Genomic DNA, 19,210 nt, shown 5'->3' with positions numbered 1-19,210 from the left:
GAGCGAGAAAAGAAAGACTGTATAGAGTTTTTCCGCCTTTGTCCCGCGGAGTTTGCCCTCGAAGAAAACTGCACAGCGCCTTGAAGTGAAGCGCAGCTTAACGAGGATTTGCGTGCGCGCGAGCTTAGGAGGAATAAAGCAGCCCCGCGAGCTGGATATACTCGATGAAAATACGAGGATGAATTTATCCAAGTTTTCGCCGAGTATATAAATTATGTATAAAGGGAGGACAAAGCTAACATCTCGCGACAAGCAGTAATCAAGAGCTTGTAGCAGCGAAAGAAAACGCTCTTGGGACAATAACAGTTTAACGCTCGTCACGCTCGCGTCTGTACCGTAACGAAAGTGATCTCTCGGCGAGTGTGAAATCGCGCGCCGAGAGACAATGGGCTCGAAAAGGCGCGGGTCGGAAAACGTCAAAAGAGCTGCGTCGTGTCGCTGCGCGGACAAAGGAGCATAATACAGCCGCCCCTCGAGGAAGCTTCCGTGTACTCCAAGTGCTACTGCGCAGGTATACGTATACACCGAGAGCGGCTTTTTCCAGTGGCGAATCTTGAATGAAAGCGAATAAAATCTGAAGGATGATCGAGATAGTTTGAACGTATAGGAGGACGGGACGGAGAGAAAAAGATGACTTATACGAGTAGATTCGCACGGGTTTTACGTCGAAAGGCTCTTCCCTCGCGTCGGATCTTTTAATTTCGACAAAAACACGTCTCCACATCGCGCTCCCTTTCCAGCGAGTTCTTCGCTCCGAGTGTATAGTACAAGGGAAGGACAGCGGCGAAAAAAAAGTCGGCGAGGAGGGAGTGTATATACGGCTAACTACCGCTTAACCGATTGAACGGCCGACACGACTGCTCTCAAAAGTATTTGCTCCGGGTGCTATTGGAAAGAGCCCCCCACCGAAGCGGTAACCGCGGGGATGATGAAGAACAGCGACGCTGCGGCCGTTACTATACCGACGTTGACGCGTAATAACGCGCGCGTCTGGTCCCAGCCCGTCGCGAAAAAGTAGCTTTGCAGAAATAATATTTTTTCTCTCGGCTTCAAGGCGTTTGATTGTTGCTATATGAGAAAAACTTTCCAGATGTCAGCGCAGTTACTCCAAATATCCGATAAACTGGTCAAATAAGCTATCCATTAATCTTTGATACATCTCGAGCCGAGAAACACAGCGATGTGTTGATCTCCCGCGCCGCGTCTCTTTATTTTTCTTCTCCCGAACTAGAGGCGGCGAAAGTACTCGCGAGTTCGTCCACTTTTTGAGCATTAACGCGCGCCGCGTCTATTTTCGTCCGGCTGGAGAGTGAGGGAAACCGAGGAACCTTTTTGCGCGGCTGCGGGCGTTTTAATCAAACGGGAATAAGACACGCGGAGAGTCGCTCTTATCTCGAGATGTACTCCGAACCGCCGCGATTCTTTTGAACGTTCTTCCTCTATTGGCCGCGGCCGATGAAAGTATATGGAAGATTTCTATTTTTGAACTTTTAATTTTTTAAATGAAAAATATTCATCTTCTAAATACACGAGCAGCGCAGCATTGTACACGAGCTTATAATTTTTGCACGAAAACATGCATGTATGCACTTAGGAAGCAGCGCAGCGGCGAAATATATCGCGTACACAGACTTTCAAGCTGCTGGCGCCATACATAATTGCTACGGTATTTCGTAAAGCTCGCGGCGCACGAAATAACGTGATTATCAAGCGTAACCTGCAATTTTACTCTTTGACTGCGGTCGAGCTTCGCACAAAGGAGAAGCACGTGAATCGATGCTTGATTCTGGAAAATATTCAGTCATTTAAATCTCCATTCAACCGATGTTCTCGAAACTGACTCCGCCATCTCTTCGATCGTATACACTAACTTGCAGTTTCTCATAAGTGAACCTAAAGCGAGAACTGCATCCGAAGCCTTTTCGATTTTTGAGTCAACGTTGGCGGAGGCATAAACTTTTACGATAGAAATCCGAGACGCCGCCGCTGCGTCTTTTACGACGAGAGCTACTGGACGGATATAGAAACAAAAGTACTAAAAGGGACCTATTTTCTACTTTAAATCTGATCCGTCACTATGATCCAGTCGTAAAATTGTCAATCATTCTATCACCTTTTGCTAGCTTCTTTCCGTACCTTACGCTCGGGCTCGGTCACCGTGCGAAATTTCATACCGACCTCCCAATAAAGTCGAATATCCATTTAGAGCTCGAGGGCTTGGGATTGAGTCGAGAGTCGACCTGTACGCACCAAAGTGCGATCGTCGAAGCAGCAAAAGTGTCAGGGGAGCGTAAAAGCGAGACGGAGCCGAGTTCCTAGTAGGTAATAAATTTCGGGACACTTGCCACTGATTACCGTCTCTCTCACTCTAATTTACCGAGCCGCGTCACCGGCATGTGCTACTCGCGCTACCTCCGAGCCAGCAGCCCTCGTTGTAATACGGAGACACGAATTAAGATTTCACTCGCTATACGCTTATTCCGGCGGCTGGCTTTATACGTGTTCGGAAGAAGGGAAGCTTCGCGGATGTAATTTATATAGTCTTCTGTTTTGTTCCGGAATATTTCGCAATTTTTAATCAGAAACTAACAACACTCGCGCAGTGGTGGAGTGTAACGCAATTATATGCAGCGCAATTTACGGCCGGTGCGCGTAAATCTCAAAAATTAAAAATTTGAGATTCAAAAAATTAATTTTTTACGAAAGCTGCCCGGGGGGTCGCCTCTGCTGAAACGCTTGGTCGAGAGAGACTGAAAACACGCGAGAAGTCGGACGATTTCCCTTCTCTCGTTTTTTTCGTGCGAGGAGGCGCACAGAATGCGGGGGGTTTTATTGTGTTTTCATGGAGAAGTGGGTTACTTTTTAATTAAACGTAAGAGACGAGAGCCAGTCCCGTGGCTCTATGGTTCCTTTGGGATGGCACGGAGAACGCGAGAAAAAATTGGATTAATGTACGACGTGCGTGCGATAAAACGCGTGCACGTATAGAAATGAATTTTATTCAAAGCAACCGTGTAAACGTTGGTTTTTAATGTAAACAAAGGTTTTTCAAAAGAAATATCGACGGAGAAAAATTTACTCGGATAGCGCGTTAAAAAGCTCGCAGTTGATTGTATCAACTCTCCCTTTGGACTCGAGCCCATCGCGATTGATATATATTCATAAAAGGCAGCCGAGAAGAGGCGAATTTATTTAAATCTACCTATAGAGCCGAGAGAATCGCTTTTTAATACCCGTATTTGGTATCGAGCGGTAATCGCATCATCTCTTTCATGAATAATCAAATTTTCTTTTATGCATCATGAATTCGCGAGAGAGGCGATCGAATCGGATAACGTCGAATATTTCGCCGAGACTGAAATGTGTCAGACATACACTTGCGCGTACGGCGATTGGTATACAAATTGATAAGAGATGTACGTTATATATTCGGTGCGCGCGCGTATGCGAGGCTACTGCAAACTCTGTATCATTACCGCGCATAACCAATGAAATTGATACTCTGAACGCATAATGGCGATCGAAATATATTCGCGCTTCGTTTTTTATGACGAGAGAAAGAAAGAGGAGAACTGGGTCGCTTTGTTGAACAAAAGCCGCGCGCTTTTTCTCGCGCGTTTAGATAAACGCGCCTTTATTGCAGCGAAGCCGTAAAAGAGACTTTTCTATACCGGATAATACCACGTGATTCGAAATAGCACAAAGTCATATTACCAACGGTGGAGGAAGAACTTAATTTGAGTCAAATAATGATTTCCTCTCTTCGGCCACTTTTCATCCGAATTATATTGGAAACAGAAAAATAAAGTCTCAAACATCCCAAAACTCGACTCCCAACGAACCGAGAATTAATCATCGAATACGCTTTTCACCCTCGAAAAATTACGAAGCCCCGCGTACAAAAAAGCCTGAGCGGCACTGCTGCGTCGGCTTTCATAAAAGCGACGGAAAATCTTCCCTCCCTTTTAACGCCGGTAAAAAAGCGGTATATAATTTCACTTTTCGCACGAGAGAGAGAGAGAGAGAGAGAGAGAGAGAGAGAGAGAGAGAGAGAGAGAGAGAGAGTAAGAGCGACAAAAAAGAAGATTCTAATAACATTCCGGCGCCCGTCAGGGCATAAAACATATTGCCGAGCGACTCGAGGGCTGCGATAATACATTTTCAGCGCGTAGTACTACAGCAGCCAAAAGCCAGCAGCGCCGGGACAAGAGAATGGAGTCTGCTCCGACGGCGATAAGGTTGATATTGGACCCTAACGACGTGCACCCGTATATGTATAGCTGAAAAGGGATGGTTGTATGGGGCTGGTTCTCGTTGATGGACTGCTGTACGGTGGGGCAGGATGGTGTTATTGAAGGGAGAGTAAACGTTTAAGGTATCGGTATCGTTTTTGAGAGCAAAAATATTAATACTGGATTATTGGTGGGTTTAGCTCGGTGAATGGCGTGCAAACATGATTAAATTTTGTTTGACGTTCAGCCGAAAAGCCACCGCTTGCTTACCTGGAAATTCGCAGCGACAGGATGAGTGGTGTCGTTATTATGTTTGCCGGAACTGATCAAGTCTTTTTTCAATATATTAGGAGCTGCGATTATAATTTCGTGGGAGGAGCTTCGTTACAGTCGTATACGATTCGATTCAACGCTCGACTGCATAATGTTCGCTTCGCCGGTGCGCCGGTAGACAAGTTTACGCGATGCGCCGCCGCGAAGTGTTGACATTTCCGAATGACATGCGCGGAACGTCAGTATAGTCGAAAATTCAGCAGTTGCCGCGTGCTACTGGAAACTTCGAAATTAGCTTTCGATTTACAGTCCTTTGGCGAGGAATTTCGCACCGCTGCCAAGCTGCACAATTTTTACGATCCCACGGGTGCGCTCGGACTTGTACACACACACACGGACACGCCGGGCTCAAACTGCCCGAGTAAACAAGTTAATTCGAGCTTGGACTTGGAAGATGTTTGGCCGAACTTTTTTCTTCTTCTCGTTCTCTTTGCCGAGTTCGTAGAACGTCGGCCGATCGTTTAGAGACGAAGTCGGTATTAACAAAAACTTGTGGAGATGAACGCGATTAAAAGGTTGAATCACGTTCTTCCACCGAACGAATGGATGAATAGATATGCCGATCGCGAGCAATAAAAATGAGCCTCTATATCGAGTCAAGAGCACGCGTCCATTAAACGTTTTACAGCCGTGAATAAAATCGCGCGCTATTATTAATTTAACCCGTCGGAAGCATTCAAAACTAGATTCGCGAGCAAGAGTGGATCGATTTTACTCGATGAACTTTAAAGTTGACTCGCAGAATCTTTATACGCGACAGCAGGAGTGAGACTAAAGTTTAAGCTTTCGGCCTCCGGGGAGCAGAAGTTACGGTTTATAAGAAAAATTTTTCCTAGAAACTATGTGGAACTCGCACAAAAATCATTCCAGCAATGTTTGCTCCGAAGTATTCTTTTACTTCGCGCATTCTAACGCTCGAACGGCTTTTACATTTTGAATTGTGGCGGGTAATATCCCGGCCCTGCACTTTGTGTCACTTTCCCTGAAGAAAAATTTTGCTATTATGGAAATAGCTTAATAAATCGCTGAAATTGCCGAGAAAACCTGGCGGAGGAGAGATAAAATCTTGAATCTGGACAAAATGCCGGAATTAATCAAATTTGTACGATTTTTTCCTCGCGATCGAATATGCACGTCACACCTGTATGACGTGTTTTGAAAAGTGAAGTCGAGAAGCAGCCGCGTTAAAATTTTCAAATTTATCCCATATCAATCGCGATCAATCATGCTTGATCCCCGAGTATCTCCATCAAGCTCTTATGTCGCTCAATCGTGCTTCTCGGCTGTCTTCCACTGACAGCTGTAACTTCGCGTTTTAGCTCTCCGTCATCTGCTTAAACGTATTACACGGAAACGATCATTTGATCGAGCTCGTGAAGCTGGCCTACATATCGATGTTATTTTAATTTCTAATACGTATATTCCTGAAGGGCTTTGAATTATTACTCCATTTATCACTGCCTCGTAGGTTATTTCTACACAATTTTTGGTACACGACAAGATCAGCAAACTTCCAAAAATGAAGTTCATACAATGGTAAATTGCAACACAAACCCAACAAGCCGGCTCCGCGATGTTTGCGCTCAAATATTAGTTCGACAAGAACAAGAACTGCGTTTCGCTAAAACGTCCCCACTGCACAACGAAGAGCTAAGTAGCTTTGTATTTGAAAACAATTACTCAACGGCGAGCATCCCCCTTTCGCGAGGAAAAATCACTGCAACAGCCAGTTTTTCTCACACCCAGTCATCAGCAGATCTTACCTCTTCCCTCCGAAATATCATTATCCGGTCGCATCCGTGGACTGGATCGCCGGCAAAATCGGGGTCAACGACGAGCGGCCCGCTACTGTCGGCTCTTAATTATCTGGGTCACCCCCTCCCATCCCCCAGACGACTAGCAGTGCAGAGGCTCGCTTGCTTTGTCACATCCCTCCCTGCGTGACACCGGAAACGAAAGCTCCTCTCGCTCCGCGTTCCCGTTATTAATTTTCTGCGCCTCTCGCTCGCTCTCGCCTGTACAAGTTCACTCTTCGCGCAGCGTCGATAGCTGAGATATGGCGTGCGCAAGTCGAGATTTGTCGCTACGCGGCGGAAAAGTTCGACGATATATCAGCTGCGAGCGGTAAATCTCGCGAGTTTTTTTACGTAAGAGAGTATTCTCAGGGGGAGATTTTTCAGATGCTGCGTGCAGAGGAATTTTTTGGATGCGGCGCTCAGGATGTTTTTGAATTTGTCTATACGCCAATATAATTTTTGTATTATTTCTTGGAATCACGGCGCGATATTGCCCTCCCGACGCGTGCCTATACGGCTTACGAAACTATTTCCGCTTTGCGGCCGGAAAGATTGGCATTCCGCGTGACCAGAGCCGCTGCTCATCAAGAAACATCGGGAAACTCTCGCTCTTTCCCTCGACCGGAAGTTTAGCAATAGCCGCCGTTCAACTTCCGGCCGACTCTCTTGGCGGATATGTTTTTGTCGTCCTTTATGAGTGATTACTCAGGGCTATGCTCGTGTAGGCAGATTGTTTTCTTACGCTCGTCTTTGTTTTATTTATACGCGAAGCCAAAGGTAGCTGGAAAATCCAATTTCCGCGTGAGTGAGGTCAGGCGAAATTTAATACTAGAAACGTACAAGAGAGCCGACGCCGTTTGTGAGTTTAATAGTAGGAGAAAGGGAGGACGAGCGAGAGGAGTGTTTATTGACGAATCCCTCTTCGGCAGACGAGTGTTTCTTATTTTCGAAATTAGTTTGTTTTAACTTTGCTATTGCTTCTGGAGCAAACTTCGGTTATGAAAATTTGGCCGTCGTTACGTACTTTTATAATTAGGACAAAAGTTTATCGATACGAAAGTATCATCAATCGATTTACATCACGAGTACCGCAATGATTTATCCATTACGTACAAAAGTCATCCCGATGCCGACCACAACGTAAGGAACGCTTTCGTTGATCAATAAATGAATTCGAACGTTTCACCGTCAAGGTCAAGATAAGAAGATTAATTAACGCGATCAATATTGCTAATTCCAGAGAGCAAACATTTCATTGGCATTCGCCTTCTAATATCTTAATCCCAAAGTCAATAAACTCGGAGGCCCGATGCGGAGAGCCGCCGGATTACTCCGGATATGCAAGATTCGGCTCGCAAGCAGATCTCGGATTTCGAGGAGCTTGCATCGCATGGGTTTAACGAAATGCAATAAAATTTCGGTTAAATCAGAGAAAAATAATAATTTAAATGCTCGCCTCATAACCATATTCGAGCGTCAAGTAGTTACACCCGAGTACGTTCAGCCGACGATGCATGTAATTTTCCAAAGCCGTAACAGATCCAACCGAGACATTCACTCTATCTCGAGCAATAATAAGTCTCACAACTACGCCATCAAAACAAGCTCGAGTCGAAAGCGGGCGTTTAAGCGAAATCACGGAATCCCGGCGTTACAGCAGCAGAAGAACACCGGCGGCGGCACATCCCCTTTATCGACGTCTAATGCATATCCGGCGATAAAGCTCGAGCAAGAAAGTGTGCGCCCATATATAACAACGCTGTCTCTCTCTCTCTCTCTCTCTCTCTCATTTCGCCGCGAAAACTGTCACCCCTCCCTCGCTCGCACGCGCAGCAATTTAGCCTTACCTCGGATTATACGGACGGGGCGATAAAAAAAAGAAAAAAGCTCCTCCGAGACTGATACCCGATAAAGGAGAGACTCGTATACCTTTGTCCGCTGTTGACCTCGAGCGAGAAATTACAAACGGGCGACTTTCTCTCCGTTTTGGTATACTGTGTCGTGCTGCACTTCTTTTTCATCGTCTCGATGGCCTTCGAGGAGGGGAGTTTTGCCATAGGGGGAGGATTCGTGCCAAGAACTCCGCTGGAAAAATGGAGAGGCGGTGGGGTACTGTTTGCTTCTGTCATTGACGACGTATTTTCCACTCTTAAAGCATAATCCAAGCTGAGTCTCGTCGTTCAGTCACTGAACTACTTAAGGATTAATGAAAAATTAAACCTCGGAAATTCCTCGGTCCAACCTCAGAGCCATTAGCCTCCGAAACCATCAAGAACCCATCCCGTGCGCCTGCGTGCAGCAGCGGCAGCTTTTACCGGCACATCCGCACTCCCTCTTCTCGAGCCGACGGCCTCGGTCGCCTGAGACTAGAGCCTGCAGCCATATTATATTTACGTCGTTACTCTATCACGCGCTAGGCGCGTTAACTGCGATGCGCGTATAGCACGAGCTCGCGCGATTTACGTTTGCCTCTGCGGATTATAAGCCGCGCGGCTGAAAGAGATTTACCGGCGCGGCGGGGGTGGGGCTTCGAGATATTTATTCATTAAGGGCTACGAAGGGCGAGAGAGAGAGAGAGAGAGAGTAACGTCTTCGCCGGAATTTTCCGATTTTTTCGAGGCTCGTCGGAGGAAGGGGAAAACAATTTTTGCGAGCTTTTATCGACGGAATATTGTTTTATCGAATAAACGCGCGAGTATACGGTGTCGAAATCTCGCATAGTTAACCAACACGAACGACAGTCAAACTTGATGGTGTACACGCTGGTGTTAAAAGTTGTGTAACAGGGCTGTATACAAATGTGTAATCACGTGACTGCAAAAGTGTCGCGTCGTACATTAGTAGTCGTGTAATCTGTTTTACCGTGTTCGCAGTTGCAATATGATTTGCGAACTTAGTTAAACTTTCGACTCGGTCGGCGGCTGTTTGCCCGGCCTTCTCAGCAATTTGAAATTGCAAACTGCTATACTTCTGAGCCTTTTACTTCCCGTCCCGATAAGACGTACTCTCCGTAAATACAGATAACGTTAACGGGCTCGATATTTTTTCCTGATATGCATTCTTTTTAACGCAGTTCGCTTCGCTTACCGGCGAGAGTAATTAATTTTTATAATGCAAGCTTTATTATTCAAACCATTATCTGTCGCCTGTGCGGCGCGTAAAATGTCACGCTGAAAGGCGGCGGGGCACATTTTCATGAAGCTGAAATGAAGCAACGAAAAATCTAATTAGATATCTCATTATTATTTCGCCTAAATTCGGCTGAATTATTCGCTGGGCTTAATGGAAACTTTAAACACGTTTCACCTTCAAAGTTCGGTAATCGAAAAGAGAAAAGTCTCGATGCAAATGTTGCGGTCCTGATCACCTCCGCGAGAAGAGAAACACAGAGCGCGAGGCCGAGAAAATGTCATCTACGATCGACGCTTCGCTACGTAACCCGCAGACGCTTTGTATATCCTCAAAGGAAGGATCGACTGAATTCTAACCTCATGGAAAACCGAATGGGGCTTTTGATCTTCTCCAGCTCCTCGTTATACTTTTAAAACAACTCATTCAAATGAATTGAAATAGGTCTAGCAAACGGAGATTTCTTCAATCAAACACCGCCTGATAACGCTGCCCTACATATTTTTCTCCCTGTCGTCTATGCAATATTCAGCCAAGCCCTTTTACGCGAAGCGATTCATCCTAAACGACTATAATACCCGACGCCCGGTCATAACACGGCGAACTTTGCCACTCGAAATTCCACGCCGACGACCAGCTTTTCACTAAGCGTCGCGATGCGCCCGGCTGCATTAAACATTTCCGGCTCCCTTTTGCCCTTTTTGTTTTATAAAAATTTGAAACCGTGCTCGCGCTCCTTAAAGTTGTTTTACGGCACTTTTAGCGCATTTTATATGCATTCGCACGAAACTCCGAGGCAGGAGATGCAGCCAAAGCTCGAGCTGAGCGTCTTGTTTTATGTGAGCTTGAAGAACGGCTTAGGGGTGAGAGGAGGGAGGAGTCTGCGAGGTCGTGCACTTACCTGCTACGTCGATTTGAATTGAGTTTTTGCGAAGAATCACTTGAGTGATGAACGGTGATTATTGTAATAATGCCTGGGAGCTTTGGTTCGTGAATATGTTTTGCGAGCACTTACGTACTGCAAATCAATACTAAATTTGTTTCTCTGAAATATCTTCTTCTCCTTCAATGTGCTTTATTTCGTTTACAAAATTCAATTCCACCTGAATAGTTTTTTTGTTACTTTGAATTTTTAAAGAGCTGCACGATGCAGAGAAATTCAAAAAGAAAAAGTTTGCCATCTTATTATTCAAACATGTGCGCAACAGTTTTTTTCAACCCATTCTTTGCATACAACTCCGTCAAAACGAATAATTCCGTTCATATCCCCGCCAAAGCTCTGCTTACAAGCACCTCTCTTGAAAAGTCACCTATTCAAAAATTCTCTTTGGCGAAGCGTACACGCGACGAATCCCACTGATATTCCATACCTCCGCAAAACACCAAAAGTCACGCTTAGAACGAACCCTAGAATCTCGTCCACAAAGCGGAGCAATTTTCCGACAAACAGTCCAAAAGAATAAAAAATTCACGTCCTGCCTTTTTTCGCGCCTCAAGTGTCGCCCTTTAATCTCAGCCGACTCTCGGCTACTTACCCACTCGTTTGCCGAGTGCACGAGGGCCGAGAGAGGGAGAGAATATAACGTAGGCATCGCGGAAGAAGCTTCTTTTCGGCGCTACCGCGAGAGAGAATAAAATTTAATACAGCAGCGGGAGCCTGGCATCAGGTAAATAGAAACGTCGGCCGAAAGCTAAGTGGGCTCTCAGTGTCTGCTGATGCTTTCACCGCAGCGGCGGGCTGTCTTTAACGCGGGATTCTCTTCTTTTATCCATTAGTTTTCTCGAATTCGCTGCTTCTTACTTTGCTTTGTGGCTGTTGAGATTTAGCGGGATATAAGTGCTGAAAGAGATACTGCTCGGTTTGATGCTGTGTCTGTGTGTATCGAGGGATTTCGAAGGTGCCTTCGATTGGGGGCGAAATAGGATTTTGTGATGAAGTTATGGCAGTATGGAAAATAAATCTAGGCTATCAATTTTCAAACAGACTCGGCTAATACCGAGAAACATTCGCAGAACTGCGATACTTTGAAGTTGAAATTTGTTTATTTCATTTTCTAGCATAGCTCGATACGCTCAAACGTGGAAAACGTTCCAACTTTTAGTTTATAAACCCGTGCATACGTGTGTATGCGACAGAGCGTAACTTCGAGCGCTTCGGCTTTATTTAATAATATTCACGATTTATTGATTTCCGAGTCGTGAAATGCAGATCGAATTTTATTGTTGCCATTTACATGTGTATAACTTTATCGTCGACCTCGTGTCGTACCAGAAATTTATGCAAAAAATTCGGCGGATTATTGTTTACGAATGCACTGAATATTATCATCCGATTCCATAATTAAAATAATAGAAAAAGCTCCAAATTAACATCGCGACACACATAATCAGTAACTGTGAAATTTCCGCTAAAAGTACACATAGCCCTGTCGACTGATGACTTTCAGACAGAGCTTTTCGAGATTTTCAAAACGTGCGACCGCTACACGTAGGACGAATGAAAATGAGACACACTGAGCAAGAGCAGCTGCCAGGCCGAATAAGTTCGATGGAGCGCGAGGCTCTTGCTCGCTCGCCGAGGCGGATCTCTTGACCCGAAAAGAGAAGCAGCTTTGAAAGTTCAGCCGCAGCGTTCGATTAAAGCTTGAATAATGATTTTTCATTGGGTGTTTGTGCGCCTCGTCTTCCGCAAGCTCCTTCCGCAGAGATATACGTCCTCGTACTTTGTACTTAAGACCGAAGCTCGTTTCGCTAGACCTTGGCATTTAGTTTAGTGTATTCGAAAATAAATTTTCTACGTGCATAAAGCTTCAAGTTAGTGAAAAAATTCACGATATCACAAAGTTACACTCTTTTAGCTCTAAGCACGTTAATTACTCTAAATAAATGAGCGAAGTTGAAACTAACCGTAATGTTGATTGCTATTATGATATGAGTTTTAAGACTGCCATTGTTGCGTAAGTGGTCCGTTTTACACTAGTAACCATCTCGCGGTGGTGCTTTTTAATGAGAAAATTCAGCTCGTCGTAACTCTTTCAATTATAAACTTGTTCCGCAATAAATGTATACCATAAGAGTTCATAAAATCTTTTCGTACACTCTTAAAGCCAGATAATCCAGTGTAATTTTTATTATAAAAAAGTCAAGTTTTCCTGAAATTGAAAGCTAATTAAGTTCTAAAGCACTTCGCTGAAATACTGCAAAATGCCCACGCTTCTCACATTCAACGCAAACGAGATTGATTTTCTCCAATACCCGTCGTTGTAACCCGGTGAAAGCTCCATCGACCACAAAACGTATCAAGTTCACTTTTCTCAAAAACGCTTTTTCCATTCTCATAAAAAAAAAATAAACCCAATACCCCTACACAAGGCCATGCACGATACGACATAATACAATTCTTGCGCTGTAGCAGCCTCAAAGCAAAGCCTCCCATCACATCCATCACGTGCACGCATTCGGCGAAAGTTCGCGCGCCGCATATCCCTTTGCCCGATTCCCGCATGCATGCATAACTTGGAAACACACGGCCGCGCCGACAGAAGGCGAGAGAATGCGCCGCGCTAGCGGGCTTTAAACGCGCGCTCGCGTTATAATTAGGCCGCAATTAAACGCCCGGCACGGCCTTCAATGTCTGAATAAAGGGACGGGAACGTCCCTGCACGTGCGGCTGAATGGCTGCCCCCGCGAACTGCGTGGGTGTAGGTGTGTGGCGCAAAAGTTGAATGAGAGGCTGCGTGAGTCGAGAGATTCTCGGGAAAAACGCCTCGAGAGATTTTGATCGATGTTGCGCGTGATGGAATGTGCCAGCGCTGAGGCAAATGATTTATTTATTACTCGCCGTGCGTAAAAAAGCGGTACATTATTCCAGTGTCATCCTCCATCTGCGCGTTTCTCGAAAGAGCCGAAGTGCAGGAGAAGAGATGCGCGGAAGATAAGGACTCGAGGCTGTTTGAAATTCACTTGGGGGGGGGGGGGGGGGGGATCGAGGGAGTTTAATCTTGGTCGCAGTAAATTTCTTTAAGAATTAACGCCCTAAGAATACTCACGTGCAGTGATAGGCGACTGGTGGCGAGAAAAAAAAGGAACCACGACCTCCGCTGCTGTTGAAGATTTATCTGGCGAAGCGTTTAGAGTCGGGGCAGTAAATTTTCGAGGAATTGGTGTACTAAGGATCCGCATTTGGATTTGTAAAGTAATTGGGTTACGCGGCTGCGTATCAAACACACACTCTCGCCGCTAAAAATACCTCCCGAGATGCGGGTGAATGGGCGCGTCTTTTAGTAGGTGTTTGCTTGCTTGTTTGTATACTTTTTCACTAGCCTGCCATCGCGCGTTTGATTCGAGACTCGCTGATATTAAATTGTGCAGTCGTTAAACGCTTTTGATCTCGTTCTACGTTCTCCGCATTCCTCAGTGGATATAGTATTTTTTATTTTTTTTTTTTCGTTGATATAATATGCCGCATGACGTCGACGAAACCGTCGGAATAATTGTCATGCCAATTGTCGTAGGCTAGAACTCAGTTAGACAACAAAGTTCCTGCGTGCATAACCGAATTAACCGCGTCTTGGCAAACTCGCTTAATCCAACTAAGAAATTACTCGGATCGTTTTTGAAGAAACTTGCTAGATTGCTTTATTAACGCTGAGCGGCGTATAACGTACAACATCGTTCGATCTTCAAAAAGCGAAACGAGACGTGTCACCCGTCGATAGTAATAAAATTCGACGAGCTTCCAGTCAGTCCTCGACTGCGCAACGAATCGAGTCCGTAATTAATTATACATAATTCGCTTTAAAGGCCGAGGCGCGAGGAGCACTTGACACTCGCGGCACACACACAGCGGCGCGGCGGAAAGGCTAAAACATCCGCGATAAGCGATAACTGGGTCGGAGATAATGGCGGCGGATATACAATCGGATAGGCGCGCTAATTGAATTGCGCGGCCCGAAATTTCGCCTCTTGCCTTTTCGCCCCTACACACACCTGCGCTATGTAGTGTCACCGATAGCATCCGGGAACATAGAGGGCGCTGCTCTCGCGACCGCGATTCCGCATTGAAATATATCGGTTTCCAGTGACAGTAGTCGGGCCGAACGGCGTTATTAGCAACCATGCATAGGAGGACTCGTACACAACAGTGTACGTGTGAGAGAGTCGCATCGGGGACTGCGGTTTTCCCCGCACGTTCGCTTTCATTGCAGGAGCCCGGCTTCCGAATGAAGCCCCTTGGGTCCGTCTCTGCGTGTGTGTGATTTCGATAATTACGAGCCATACAATTAGGTATAGTTTTGTTTCTGGTGCGTGATTTGAATCGCCGCTGCTAGATGGCGTCTGGCGAGAAGTACGATAATAGGGCGCATTCTTAATTCGCGTTCGAGCTCTTCGTTGTTTCCATGAAAAATGGCAAGTATTCAAGGTTCGCAGCGCGTAAACGCTCTGAAATTCGAGCTTCCGAGTCCCGATAAATCGACATCGGATTAACACCGGGATATCCAAAACTAAAAGCGGATTACTCGCCAAACTCGCATACACCCGTAACTTCCGAGCTGTTCATTAAATTTATATCGACGCGTCGATAAGCTATTGACCTCTGTTCCGCTGCAAGTTTTTCCGATCCACTAGAATAATTCACCAGCCTATCTCTAGCACGGCACGTGGTGCGACGCTGTGCCTCCCAACACAGGTGCGCAACACCTAGAGCCTCGCATGCACTAGGATTTTTCTAAACGTAGGATTTGACCGCGATCATCACGTTTGGGAGAACGCTAGGGAGAGGGGAAAATGATCACACACAATGGTTAAGTTTTATTGCACATGTATTTCGCCCAGCCCTTCCCTACAATACGGTGGCTGTAGTGCCTCCCGCGCACAGTTTAGCCACGCAGGGCTTACACTGGGACGCTTAAACACGAGCCACGCTCGTGCAGCAGACGGCTGGCCACAGGCCCAGGTCCAGTCCGCTGACGGCTGACTCTCTCTCTCTCTCTCTCTCTCTCTCTCTCTCTCTCGCGCGCGCGCGCGCGCGGGCTATGCCTCCCGCTTGTGGCAAGCCCGACCTGCTGCAGCCGCGCAGCTATAGGGTTTTCTCTTGCGCTGTCTCTATCTCACGCACACGCGTCTCCTCGCACTGTTCTCTCTCTCTCTCTCTCTCTCTCTCTCTCTCTCTCTCTCTCTCTCTCTCGCGTGCGCTGGCCAGACGCCTCGCGCAGAAGACGTCTTGGGGTGCGCCCGCACTGCACACCAACACCCTGGTCTCTCGAGTTCTCTCTCTCTCTCTCTAGTATGCCCGCACCACACTCGTCTTACTCTCGGATCTCTCTCTCTCTCTCTCTATCTCTTTCTCTCTCTCTCTCTCTCTCTCTCTTTCTCTCTCTCTCTCTCTCTCTCTCTCTCTCTAATACTTTCTTACTCGCTCTCTCCCTGGTGGACGTCCGTCGGTGCTCCCGCCGGCGCCTCCCTGACTCTCGTGGACCTGGTGACGGCTAGCTTCCTCGGCTCTCCCACGCCAAGGCTGCTGGTTGCTCTGGTCCTCCGGACAATGATGGCGGACTGGCTAGCTTCCTTCCTCTCGTGCGGATGGTTGCTGGCTCGTCCGGGTGTCGGCACTTGCTCGTGCCAACGCGCTGCACCTATGACTCTCTCACACTCTCGCACACTCGCACAACCTCGGGAGACTCTCCCGATTCTCCTCGCAACAGAGGAGGCCACGTATCTCTCTCGCACGTCGACGTACTCCGTCGACAGTCGTGAGAGAACTCCCCGATTTCCCGCTCGTTCTCGCGCTCACTCTCCACTCGCGCTCGTCGGGCCCGCGCATCTTCCTCGCGCCTGATTGGCTGGCAGTCCGCGCGGATAGCGAGTCGCACATCGGCGCCCACTGATTGGCTCGCGACATGCGGAGGACCAATCAGCGCGCGCGCCGTCGAGGCTCACTCTCGCGCCAACGATGCTCACTCTCGCGCTAACGTGGACGGTTAGCCGGCCCGTTCCTCGAACTCGAGGTCAGGCTGGCACTGACAACAACAATCCAACTCGCTTGTTTCTTCCGCGCACTCAGAGCTTGGCCGCATCGAACGAGATTCCTCGTATCGACGCGGCTGCGACGTTTGCAACGTCGCAATCCCCTCCCCTTAACAATGCTTCCTCTCTCGGAGAAGTTGGCCTTAAACCTTTTACTGGGTCCTGGGTCCAAACTTTCCTCTTTTCGCAGCATCTCTCCAGCTCCACTCTCTCACTTCCTCTCTTCTCCATTCTCGCTGACTCCTCTCTCGAAGAAGTTGGCCTTAACCCTTTCACTAGGTCCCAGGCCAACACTCTTCTCTCCCCTGCACATCTCTCTAGCACTACTCTCTCACATCCTTTTCTCTCCACCTCCGTTGACTTCTCTCTCTTCTCATTTCCTTCCTCAGCTCTCCGTCTTTCTAGCATTGCCATTTTTCTCCGGCAATCTAGACACAGACCTGAGTGGCTCACTCGTCTGCAAAGTTGGCATGATGTCTGTGGCAATTGCCTACGCGCAGGACATTCCCTTCGTGAATGTCCTTTTTGTTGGCATGCCCAGCAGATCATCTCCGGGCAATTCAATGCCCGGTGCCCCACTTTACAGCAGGTGAAGCACGCACCATCTCCTCGCCTCTTCCCTCGAGCCACGGCATTAGCGGTCGGACGCACCAGGCCGCGCCATACGGTAGCTCTCTTTCTCCTCGTTGAAGCTCTCTTTCTCTCACTCGTCCTCTCCTCAACCTCGATAGAAGGCAACTCGTCACCAGGGCCTGCATGCTCTGTCCTCTCGACTGCAGCGGCTCTCTGGGTCTCTCCTTCCTCCTTGTACGCCGCACCGGGAACGCGCATCTTCTCCGCTGGCAGCGGAGGTGCGTAATGGCTATCTAACTCTTTTAGCCGCTCCCAGCGTCGGCCGTACCTCTCCAACTCTTCCCAGCTGTTGACGCATTTTTCGCCAATAGCTCTCCGGTATTCCGGAAGGAGGTTCTGATATGCGATACGAAGCAAATCACGTTCGGATGGAGGTCGGCGAAAGCGCGAAGCCAGATACTGAAGACTCGCGATATACGCCGCGATCTTCTCTTCTCTGTGCTGCGTTCGCTTGCGCAGATCTTCCTCCAAATCCTCCCGACAATACGGAACCATGTATCGGCGACGAAAGGCCCGGCAGAACATTTCCCATGTTCGCAAGCTCTTTCTCTTCGCCCGATACCAGCGGCTTGCCTGCAACTTGAAAATGCACGGCAACACCGCTAGCAGCTCGCGGTCTGGCACCGCTAACGCTACTCTGCACTCACACAGTCGATCAAAGAACTCCTCCGCCTCCTCGTGATCACTCTCGCCCGAGAACTGGAGCTCCCAATGCTTCAGGAACTCCAAAGCCCTGAGCGAGTCGGCTGATCTTTTCCGGCGTTCGGATGACGTCAGGTTCGCTGAGTTAAACTCGCAGCTCGAGTTAACTTCGAGCTCGCTGTCACTGCTCAGCAAACCTCTCTGTCTCCGTCTCTTTCTCGACGCACTTTTCTCTCTCCTCTCACTCTCCTCCTCCGACTCCTCTTCCGCACTCTTCTCTCCTTGTCCACTCTCCTCCTCCGACTCCTCACCCGAGCTCACACAGCTCCGTTGCATACTCGGCCGACCTCCAGAGTTGCCCCAAGAGACGCGGCGTCGCACCGTTTCGCGCTCTGGCTCTAGCAACTCTTTGTCCGCGTCACCAATATCACTCGTGAACACAGACGGTCTGCCTCTCAGCTGGTCTAGAGTATCTGGGCGAACTGAATCAGTCGTTTTGACTGGGGCTCGCAAACATGGCTTTCGCCCTATTCGCTCTTCCTCCATTTTACGCATCTGTTCTATCGCCTCGACCCGTACCTGCTCTCGCGCCGCCTCCCTCGCCTCCTCACGGACTCGTTGCAGCCGCCGCTCATGCTCTAGCGTGGCTAACTCGTCCCGCAGCTTCGCTCGAGCTTCCAGGAGGGCTTCCTCGTAAGCTTCTCGCCAAGCTACAGAAAGCTCCTCCTCAAAGACTCGAGCTCTCGCATCCTCAAGAGTGAGTCCGCATTCTTCCAACTCTCTCACACGAGCGTCTCTCTCGCTGCGATCGACACTCACTCGGCTCGCATAGCCGCTGTCTACGCTGACGTCTATGCTTGAGCCCGAGCCTCCTCGCAACACATCTCCCTCGGCCACGTCACTGACTGTGCTGGAGGTTGCGCAGGCCGCGGTTCTTGCTATCGTCCTTTCGGACAACCGCAAGTAACCTGGCCGTTCGCACCTCGGGATCACAGTATACACACTGTCTCTCTCACTCGAGCACAAACTCGAAGATCTCTCTTGGCTCTCATTGTCACTCGACAACGAGATCGAGGAGTCTTCTCGCTTCCGACTTCCGTCGAAAAGCTTTACTCGCGAGCCCCGCCGACGACGCTTATGACTAACTGTGTGCCAGTCGTCGCCGTTGGCTGACTCGCTGTCGCTAGAGCGCATGCGTCGCAGCACATCTCGTGGGGACACGGTAGAGCCTCCCACGCTATCACGTTTAGCGTTGGGCTCTACTCCGAGTCCCACTACGAACGGCCGTTTCGTCAGCTGATTCATCGCACAATATGGTGCGACTTCAACAGCTGACGACTGATCGCTGAGCTCTCTTCGCCGTCTCTCTCCACACGAAAAGACGTCAGCAGCTTGCCTCGTGGCCCGCTGCGCATCTTT

General features: G+C 48.1%; 2 protein-coding genes across 17 annotated transcripts in view; one reads left to right on the top strand and one right to left on the bottom strand.

Moving 5' to 3' along the window:
• LOC100120998 (TRPgamma cation channel) overlaps positions 1–19,210 on the top strand; it is a 106,034-nt gene that overhangs the window by 5,738 nt on the left and 81,086 nt on the right. The gene's annotated exons all lie outside the window — the stretch shown is intronic.
• LOC116416777 (cyclin-dependent kinase 11B-like) lies at positions 16,902–19,096 on the bottom strand. The gene is made up of 2 exons (XM_031926353.1): positions 17,240–19,096; positions 16,902–17,006 (listed from the first exon to the last, which is right to left on the bottom strand). Exons 1-2 carry the CDS (start codon positions 19,094–19,096, stop codon positions 16,902–16,904), a joined length of 1,962 nt encoding a protein of 653 aa, XP_031782213.1.

Source organism: Nasonia vitripennis, chromosome 3, assembly GCF_009193385.2.
Source record: "Nasonia vitripennis strain AsymCx chromosome 3, Nvit_psr_1.1, whole genome shotgun sequence".
NCBI lineage: Eukaryota > Metazoa > Arthropoda > Insecta > Hymenoptera > Pteromalidae > Nasonia > Nasonia vitripennis.
Note: the sequence above shows the minus strand (reverse complement) of the source record. Positions and strands in the feature narration are given on the sequence as shown.